The sequence below is a fragment of the Aulostomus chinensis genome, chromosome 4, assembly GCF_037954235.1.
Source record: "Aulostomus chinensis isolate RoL2024-O1b breed Wild chromosome 4, RoL_Achi_v1.0, whole genome shotgun sequence".
NCBI classification, from domain to species: domain Eukaryota; kingdom Metazoa; phylum Chordata; class Actinopteri; order Syngnathiformes; family Aulostomidae; genus Aulostomus; species Aulostomus chinensis.
The window spans coordinates 1,778,309-1,789,148 of NC_141323.1; the positions used below are offsets into that span (position 1 = coordinate 1,778,309).

General features: G+C 40.0%; 1 protein-coding gene across 1 annotated transcript in view; it reads right to left on the reverse strand.

Annotated features, from left to right (window-relative positions):
- LOC147262267 (anoctamin-4-like) overlaps positions 1 to 10,361 on the reverse strand; it is a 57,645-nt gene extending 47,284 nt beyond the window's left edge. The window contains exons 1-2 of the mRNA XM_086200994.1: positions 10,040 to 10,361; positions 6,040 to 6,114 (exon numbers count right to left, since the gene is read on the reverse strand). Of these exons, the coding sequence (XP_086057120.1) occupies positions 6,040 to 6,114; positions 10,040 to 10,265 (301 nt within the window). The 5' untranslated portion in view covers positions 10,266 to 10,361. The remainder of the gene's footprint in view (positions 1 to 6,039; positions 6,115 to 10,039) is intronic.
- Between the last annotated feature and the right edge of the window lie 479 nt (positions 10,362 to 10,840).

The following is a 10,840-nucleotide window of genomic DNA, read 5'->3' on the forward strand; positions in this document are numbered from 1 at the left end:
TTGTGGACAGTACTCTGCAAAAATTGCACATCCATTTACTGTGAGGAAGAATAAAATTAAGAATGAGGTTGTTTTTTACTTTAATATTTTCACTCAAGGAGCTCAACGACAGCTGTGAAGTGTGGTTTAGAATCCATGTATAAAAGAGAGTACTGGGCATTATCCAGTATCAGTTTAGTATACACATAAAACACTATAACTTAAGCACTATTTGTACATTTTTCATAAGCACCTCTTGGAAAGTTGTTACCTTCGATCAGTGGTTGTTCCTTCACATCCATGGACCTTATCTTACTAGATCAAATGATTGGCTTGGTCTTGAAGACCCTCTTATTCATACAGATCTTGGCAAGACTGCTCTCCAATTTGGTGTTGAGGTGTTTTGTTTTTTTTGCAGTTTTTGCAGAAGTGCATTGATTGTTTCCCTCTTTTTCACTACAGGTGTCTGAATCAAGCTTAAAGGTACTTAAGTTTTTAATATAGACCAATCAAAGGAATTCATAGACTGTTAAGAAATGACAGCTCTGATGTTATATCAATAACACAGCTACCTGACCAATAGAAGACGCTATGGCACTGCCCTCCCTGGTAGAGGGTGTTTTGTATAGTTTGTCCATCTGTCTTCTCTTTCATTCCCACGCTCAGGATTGTCTAGAGAAGAAGTCAAGGATGAACCTGTGGCCAAAGGTCAAGTAAACAAGGTTGCTGTGACAGCCATCCAATGCAGAGCCATACCAGAGCTGTATCCTACAGTCTGTTACCTTAAGGGCGCTGAGTAAGAGTCCCAAGCGGAGTTCTCATAATGAAGACGCTCCACTTGACCTTCGTGACAATGATGACCCTATTAACTCCAGACCCAAAACCCATTTCAGAGGAGAAGTTTGATGGAGAACCTACAGTACATGTCAAAGGGCTCTGTCCACACCAAAATGATTAAAAAAACATGGGCAAAAACATCAGAAGTACTTGACTTGTAGTTGTTAAAGTAGAGCTGGCCTGTCATCCACTCGGTAGAGGGCCCACTTAGTGTACTGAAGCTTTGAGCTGTGGTTGCAGACTTGTTCTCCAATATGAGCCCATTGGAACTCTATATGCTTTTGTGTTAATAATAAGTTCGCTAATATCAGGGTGAGGGTTAGGGTTTAGGGTTTAACATTTTCAGTAGATTTGAATGACAGAAGCCATAAAGAGTAAACAGATGGAAACCGACAGCTCTTCTTCCAATTACGTGACCCCTATTTGGCTAAATTAGAGCATCCTGTGATTCTCCTCTTTTGCCGATTTCAAGCAAGTTATGTAACACAAGGGGAGGGGGTGCACCAGGGACTACCTACTTTTTCTGTGAAACACAAAGTCCAGCAAAATTCAAAAGGTACATCAGCAACACAGCAAGATCAATAGCAGAGCTGTGGAATGCCTGGCAGTCTGTAAGCTCCTCACGCAGCACAGCACACTCAGCAGCAGGAGAAATACTGAGGAGACAGGATGAGGACCAGCATCTCTACTGTTTTACAACCTCAAGATTCTTTACAAGAAAATAAGTTGATATAAAACTATAAAGTGGGACTACATTAAGCTGGAAACTCCCAAAATAATGTCAGCTCTCAAATCAGCATTTGCTGTAACTTGCACGCAGAATGTCTCTATTTTTTGAGTTGCACAACATCTTTTGACTTGATATTTAACAAATCCCTTCAAATTAATATGGCTGACTTAGCTATAACAGCACTGAATATTTTTCAGGTGAGCCAACTCTTTCCTGCACAAACTGTTCTGCATCTGTGCATTAAAATGAGTAGCACCCATTAAAAAAATAAACACTACATGCTGAAGTTGTTTTCTCCTGTTTACTCTCACACACCACCAGTACAATTAAATTATCAGACACAGCGCAGACTTTGCTCTCTTCCAAATCACAAAATATCTGGCAACAGATCATGAATTGCCTGCATTAATTAGAGATCATTTTACACAGTGATGGACAAATGCCCACAACAACCACTCCTCTTACAAAGTGGGCTTGAGCCCAGAGAGAACTGCTGCTGTGCTGATTAATTAGATACTGAAGCACAGGGCCGACTTGTGTCATTCACTTAATTCAAATGTGTATCCATTATGTGAATAATATTCAACTGTTTTTCTATAATAGTCCTAATTATTTATTGGAATTTTGAGATGAATGAGATATCATTCCTGCAGAATTTCAAGGCTGGCTACAACCATACTAACACATTCTCATTTTAAAACGCAAATCATCCCCTTCCACAAGAGCGTTCTAAGATCATTTCAGCACTAACCCATCTGAAAATGCATATCACATTTGCTGGTGTAATCAGACAGTAGCTCAACACAAATCGGCATGTCTGCAGGTGGGGAGTTGGATAAGGGTATGGGGGCTCGTCGCCGCACTGGGGCCTCCTCCGTTGGGTTCGGGTTAGATGGTCGGGGAAAACCAGGAGGATGGAGCAATGACCAGGGCTGCTTGATATGGTGAGTTGTTTATGTTCAATCGGGTAGGAAAAAAAAAAAAACAGAAAAATATCCAAAAAGATAGTAATGACTATCATGGAGTTCTTTAACTGAAATAGTGTCAGTAGCATATTTTTAAAGGCCGCATTTTTAAAGTTTGAATGACGCCAGCCAGAAAGTTTTACATTTTAACATGACAATGCACTGTATTTGTGTGAATGCAGCCTACTGGCTTTAGCTAGCAGGCAAGAAGTTTGCAGATATAAGGCAGAGAGAGACAAACAATCAATTTCTTAGAATCTCAGTAACTGTTGCTGAACATTCAAGGGGGTATCGATCATTTGTACTGAGGACTGATGACCACAGTTGTCTGATATTCTTTTTCTTTTCAGATGAGATTAAGAACTAGGCTGAAGATCCTCAATGTCCCATGAAAGTCACCTGAAGATGTGGGAGGGGTGGAGGTGGTAATCTACACTTGGCATGTATCCGAGCGACCTCTAAAACTCATGGTGCGTGCAGCCTCTTCGAACATAGTGTGTTCTAAGCAATCTGTGTGTCGCAGTCATCAGTTAAAAGTGCTTGCTTGGCTCTCAGAGGAGAGCAAGGCCCAGATATGTAGCACCTCCACTTCCTGGTGCCCTCTGAGGTAGGAAAACAAATACAGGTGCAGGTAAATGGGTCAAATGCTGAGCTGAGGTTTGACAATCATCTCAGGAAGAAGAAATGTTTCATTAAATGAAAAATGAGTGCAGTTGTCAAGAAAGCTGATTTCAAAGCTCACAACCACCTGAATATTTCTGAATAGTCTGGCCAGCCTTGCATTGTTGGTTGGTGAGCTTTGTTTTATTTTCAGAGCCAGTATGGTTGCTGTTAATTTTTTATTTAAATATATAATACATAGATGTGCAGACAGTGTGTTAATGGTCAAACATCCATACAAGAAATAGTCCCTTGTTGCATTTTCTTTCCTGTTGTGGAAATAATGGGGAAAAATAACAAATCATTTAAGTTCAAATCTGTGAGTTTTTAAAAAGACATACAGAACCTGTTTTTTGAACATTTTGACAGCCCCCCAAAAACTTAGAATTTTCAAAAATGAGAGAATTGCATGCCAGTTGGGAGTTCTTTAAGAAGGCACAATGAATAACTTCTCCAAATAAATATACTGACTAACTGACTCACTTTGTTGGACCAATTTGTCCCCAACTGGCATAAAAGTGGCAATAAACTCTTCCTTGCATTTTTGTTGAGATGTCACGCATCAATAGAATCACACACAAGTCACACGAAGTGTTACCTCCGACAGAAACCGTGACCATGGGCGTCCAGGTTTGAGAGGACTAGTTTGTATATTATAGGTTTAGCAAAATAACTCGATCAATTTCAATGCATTCATTTCAGGTAAAAATTAGAGAACATTTTTGAAAAACGAACACAATCAATCACACCCTCACCCATGCGTGGACCGAGCTTGTAAATGGAGAGCTTCATGAGCAGAGGACAGACAAAAAGAAATGGAAAATATAAAAGAAAAAAAAGATTTTAAACTTTAAATTTTATCGAATCGTTTATTTACACATTTACCATAAACTATTTGGATTGAAATACTATAAATACTTGTCAGGTTCAACATTGACATATACTATTAATTTGGATCAATAAATGACTACACGTGTTAATTAGGGTAATCAACTGACAGCTCCAGTATTTTACTTTTAAAAAAATCGGTCTGTGGTACATTTTGTGTTTTGATTCTAAGTTTGGAGAAGGCAGCAGCTTTAAGGTCCGCGTTTCACACTTCAGGATGTGTTTTTTTTTTTTTCCAAAGCACATGTCATCTGCAACCTGAATTTCCCTGATTACTCCAGTTGTAACTCAGCAACTACAAGCCTGATAAATAAGAAGTGCCAGGTCAGCAGAACACAAAAGGAACACTCCACAAGCAGTAACACAATCTGCAGCATGTACTGAAATATTCCCAGGGACACAAAAGAATATTAGGGCTTTTTGATAGCTCTTGGCAATGTGTCCATACTGATGTTTGAAAAATAACCTGAACTGAGCTCTGACTGTGCGGCAAAGACCAGTCACCACTGGACACTTCATCAGGGTTGAAGTTAAACTCTGTCTGTCTAGGAGTTGCTGCAATGATTTCCTACAACAATAAAAGAAGGTGTAATTAATGGTAGGTTATCATCGATTAGAACTTTTAGGAACCTGCAATGATGCTGACTGGTATTTTCCTTTCAAACAAAGGCCAGAGCTTTTAAATCGCAGGAAGCACGCAAACTGTTTTGATGCCAGAGTGCTGGCTGAGACAATAGATCTTTTTCTGTGTAAGAAGGAAAGGGAGTCAAAGTACTCCCTCAGCACTTCGTCTTTTTTTTTTCATTTTGCAGTGAGAAGGGAAGAGGAGGTGCATGCAGCAGCACAGCCTCAGCTGACCTGAAGTCAGAACCGTCACAGTCTCTGACTATTGCAAATAAGAAGCCAGAGTTCAACAAGAATCAACAACTCACAATTTGCTGTAGACAGACCTTGACAACCAAAAAGTCTGTTTTCTCATTGAGAAAGAATCTTTCATTTAGTGTTATTTAAAGGTTTTGCAATATACTGTAAATGGAAAATAATACACTTTATGGTTGTGCTATCATTAAGTGCATAAATTGACTCAGGCAGGCCACTCAGAACACCTCTGGTCAGCATTATCACCAAAACTACAGCATTGTATGTATTTAGACAGTCCAAGATCCTCCTTCATATACTGTCAGTGAGTTTCTGATTTTTGTTTACCACAAGGTTCCATATGTTTTCTTATGATTCTTATATTATCATGTATTGAAATATGTAATGCTGCTGCCTGCCTGCCTCAAGCAGCACTTGTCGCAGGTCAACCAATGAGGTTGTGTTGGTCACTCTGAAAGAGTCAATGCCAAAATAAGCTGTTTGGCATTGGCAGGGAAAATTTGGCAAAAGGCATTTTAACAACAAAACAAGTATAAATTTTTAGACTGTTGCCAACCATTTAATGTTTTTTATTGGTTTTGGTCCACAATCGGAAAAAGTTTGGGAACCCCCGATTAAGGACAATTCATGAACACTCCCCCATTTATTTATGATGCTATTCCACCACCTGTAAAGCAGTTCTGGCATAATGCACAGGTCCATTAACACTCACTACGAGATGATTTTCCAACTCATTTAAAGGTACTTTAGTGACATTTTTTTCATAGACATCCTCATCTCTTCACAATCCCCCAAACCAAATATCCCTCTGTTCATGACCTTCACAAAATTCTCTCCGGTTTCTCTTTGTTAATTGAAATTAAACTCCTTTTTATCAAATATTTGGGGTGATTTTTTTTTTTCTTTACGTGTACACAAAGTTCAATAATGAAGGTGATTTTGGAAGTGATATCACCCTCAGTGGGAATCCACACCTACTACTACCGGGCCACATTGATATGGATTGTTAAACCACTATCTTACAAAAAAAAGAGCAAAGTATCCACAAGTTGTGCATATCCAATAAAACTGTCATGGCGAGACTCTATAAAGTGCACTTACCGATAGTGATCTGACTGACGCAGCTGTAGAAAGTGCCAGAAGACACATTGTAGCTGCTACTGCTGGGCTCACGATCTATGATAGGAAGACACGTCACATGTGGGTGATATCATCAGAAACTTCTCCAAAATATCTCACAGTAACACAATTGCATTTTAGCACTGAGGACATTTTATTTCCGTTATTTTTACAACTGTATAATGGATATGTGTGTGGAGCGCGGTATAATGATTCTACAATTCCAACTATGCCCATTAGTCCTCTTAAGAGAAAAAGCCATGACCCTGCAGCTTTACAGCAATGAAATGCTGAAATGTTAGTGTCTGGTCCACACTTTGAGCTACACAGGGAATTAAAAACCCTTGACCTTGGCAGAGATGAGGGAGTAAAATCCTCCCGTCTGTCAGTTTTAATGCCTTCGTGTACTATTTTATATAGGAAGGAATGGAATCATCCACTGTGGTAGAACACTTTGAGCCACCTTCATAACACTAGCATCAGTGCCGTGGAATTAAGACAACCGTGGAAGAGTTAGGGGAACAAAACCTTCCAGATGTCTCTGCAAGACTGGTGAGATGCATCTCGCATGTTGTTCTTGAAACACAACCAAGGTTAAAGCAACGATTCACTCCGTAACTGTACTGCACCTAGGACCTTCAAGGTGACTTCAGAATTCAGGAGATGCCTTACATGAGACTAATGGAGATATAATGAATGCCCCGTTATTCAGCAGTGCAGCTCAAATCATTAAAGTGTGTGGAGTATGAAGTAAAAGCCATGGATCTTACAGGATGATGGACGATTTTTTTTAATAAAAATTTTAGTATCAATTAGTAATAATAACGGGCAGCACGGTGGTGCTGACGGAGACGAGGAGACGAGGCTGATTGATACTCTAAATTGACCAGAGGTATGAATGTGAGTGTGAATGGTTGTCTGTCTATATGTGTTGGCCCTGCTATGGAATGGCAACCCATCCAGGGTGAAGGCTGCTGGGTTAGGCTCCAGCCCCACCGCAACCCTCAACAGTATAAGTGGTAGAAAATGGGTGGATGGATGGATGGTATTAATAACTGGTCTCCATTTGTTTCAAATTAGAAATATAACAGCAAGCGTTTTCTGACTTCTGGAGTCACCTGGAATCATGCTGAGGGAAAAAAAAACTCCTTTGTGTGATTAATGTACTAAACTTTGAGTACTTGAGAGGCAAATTACACTTTTGGGTGAAGTAACAATTCATGGAAACATGAGAATCTGTGTATTATCAAGCTCACTTGGACCATGTGAATGTCCGAATTTAATGTACACCTCACAGGGGATGGGTTCATTTGGAACCAAACAAATTATTCAACTCAAAAACTCATCTTCAAAACCTTACTTATAATTGTTTTCTGAGCTATTAAAGTCTACTTCCAACCTGCTCTTCGTGAGTATGATATTAGAAAAGGCAGCACCTAACCAGCTGAATGCTACATAAAACATGAATTGTGCGTTTCATTTTGGTTTTAAAAAGAAGACATAGTTCAGAAACGGCACCTAATTAAGTGATGATGATGATTTCACAGTAAGTTCAGATAATAAAGAGTATACGTATTCTCGCACTTCTTGATTTTAATACTACATTTGACAGAATCAATCATGAAGTGATCCTTATTTAATTGAAATATGAATTGGTCTCTTCGATACTGCATAGTCCTGGCCAAATATTTTGCTCGCAACTTGTCAGAAAAGCTTGACATTCTTTTTGATATTCCAAGTTTCTCTACCTGTCCTTTATGGTTTTGCCTGTATTTGGTTTCCTTACAGTTATCAATATTATTTTGTGCCCTTCAACATTATTTACAAAGGTGACATGGTAAATTGAAAGAATAAGAAATAAAATGTAAAAATGAATTTTAGGAGGTGGGCAGAGTGGCCGTCTACCAATCGAGGGGTCGATGATTCCATCCCCCGGTGACCATGTTGAAGTGTCCTTGAGCAAGATACCCCCACCCCCCCACCCCCCCACGACTCTTAACAGATAAATGGTACAGAAAATAGAGAATGGTTGGATAGATGGATGTCTTTTAGGAGGTGCAATATTAGGTTTCTTGTAATAGTTTAGTTTTGTTGCAGATATTTTCCAGTTGATTTGACTGATAAAAAAACACATGCAGTCATTGTGAATACATAGAGAATAACATTTAAAAAACATTTAAAAATCATTTGGAAAAGCTAAAAAAAAAAAAAAAGCCCATTTTTAACCAAATTGTTTTTTTTTAATAACGGATGAAAAGGAAAGATTAACTTTGAGCAAAACGTATCCAACACTGATACATCTAATGAAAAATATCTTCCAATACTGATGACTTGCTGATATTCGTGTGCATCCTTTGCAATTTAAGATAAATAAGTGAGACACAATTTGAATAATTAATCCGTCTCAGAGGAGAGGACTTTCTCAGGTGCTGCAATCACTGCAACCAGGCACCAGCAAACAATTCTGCATCACAGTAGAAATGCATCTGCTCACTTATAACAGTATGGAGAAGTCTTTTAAATTTTCCTTCCTTATAATGAAATGCCTGAAGCTGCATTGAAGAAAAGCAAGAGCAGCAGAGCATAGACATACATCTTTGGGAGTATTTTCAACCAAAGCGCCTTTTTCTGGGCATGTTTAGAGATAAAGCCTCAGTTATGTTCATGACCAAATCTACGTGGACAACATGCAAACCATATCAGTCTCTGAGCAGCCTCCATTGACGTCCATAATTCATTATTTTGAAAAATACCATGAATACTGTGAGCACAAAGCATACAGTAGTACAACTATTCACAGTGGTATTACTTCCTTGGCAGCATCCTAGGATCTCAATAGACATCAACCACTTCAGAGGCTGATTGGCTCTTGGGTTTTTCATGAAGAAAAAAAACACAAAAAAAACATTATAGGTTTCTCCTAGGAAAGGCCAGTTAATGTGCTCATAAAGAACAGCAGCGTGCAAGTTTCAAGCTGGAGTGTGTCATGCTCACCTTTGGGGAGCTTTAACTACCCTCTATACAGCACCACGTAGAAATGTATTTGTATACTTCAAATTTATTACATTAACTATAAAAAAATCCAAACCATACAGTGAACACAGATGATCTGATAGCCAGTGGCAGTCATTTTTTTGACAAATTGAACTACATGAATACATAACTCAGCTCCATACATCCGGGGTCCCCCCACCCCCCACCCAGTGGATATGACCCACAGAGAAAATCATGTTCCTCTTCCTTAACTTCACGCTTGTCAATGCTGGTGGGCCATCTCGATAAGAATATTTGTACATTAGTATGTTAATACCACTACAGAGGAGACTTGATGACCCTTACAACTCGGGGGGGGGGGGGGGGGGGGGGGGATCGGTGTCAGGTATCTGACGAACAAGTTGCAATGTATGGGCATATTAGATATCTGGGAAGGACACGAAAAAAATGAGCTCCTGCAATTCACCATATAATCTGAACAGGCACCTCAGGTTAGGAAGTTTGGGCCAGCAGACTTTTTTCCACCTTTTTTTCAAATGAAAAACAAAGGGTGAACATAAGTTTTCAGTACCCTCAGCTCTTGGACAACCTTCTCTAAATCATGGTTGATGTTTCTAGAAGTCTAAGTGCCATTTAGAACAGATGACATCACTTAAGTGGAAAACCTTAAATTTCAGCGCTCCCTCACTTCAAAATCAAGCGAACCCACAACACCAGAAGAAAATCTCTTGCCCCGCAGTAAAGGCTTCAGCTAAATGAGCGTTATCATAATCCCCAGTGTCATTAGTATCATGGGTGTTAATGTTATTATTATGGTCCCACTACTCCTTTGAAAACCCTCTTAAATTTGGGAGACTGGGAGAAAGAAAGCGCTTCATTGTCAGGGCACCCAGGAGAAGCCCAGCCCCATCCTTGAAATGGTGGTACTCATACAGTTCGTGATCTGCTCTTATCGAGTCACATCATGCTGGAAAAATGATTGCTCTACCTGCGGATACGGAGGACAGGCGCGTGGCGATGGCGCGGCGGGGACTGCGCGGACTCCCTGGACAAACCCGCACCACCTCGTCTTGACATTGCAAACAGATGACCTGGTTCTCTGGATTTTCTCCGACCTTGCTGCAACCCATCTGCTCGTTCCCGGCCTGGATCTTCATACCCGTGTTGACCTGATGAACCAGTGTCGTTTCCGCTCCGGTCTCATGCTCCAGCATCCTCCCAATCACGCCTGTTACGCATGGCTTCAGCGCGTGAAGCCAACAGCTTCTGCCGGACCTAAAGCATCTTTAACTCCACCCACCGCACGCTTCGTTCGAGCGGTGCTGTGTATTCAAACTTTCTCAGAGCACCATCATGAACACTCTCTTAGTTCTTGTTGCGGAGGAGGATGCGGGGTTTAGACCACGTGGTCGAGAGGTCGGAGCGTCAGGTCCCGGTGGGAATGAGTGTTAGTTGAATCAAGGAAAATGGCTTATAAAGCAAACGGCATTCACTGAAGCAGAGACTGTAAATCCTGGACTGAACACTAACACACAGCTGATAAAAAATATCAAGAGATCCCAATAAATATTGACAGTGGAATCCGTGTGGTGAAGACAGTTTTAGTACAGCTGGTCGAGGAATATCTTATGACTTTAAGGTTCAGGGAGAACAGGGAAAGATGAGTCACTTTCTAAGTTAGTCCATGAAAGCCTCCCATTATCAAAATATTTATAAACTATGTTTTAACTACATGGATATAATTTGGAACGTAATAATGCCTTGAATGTAACAAATGCATTTTTTCTTG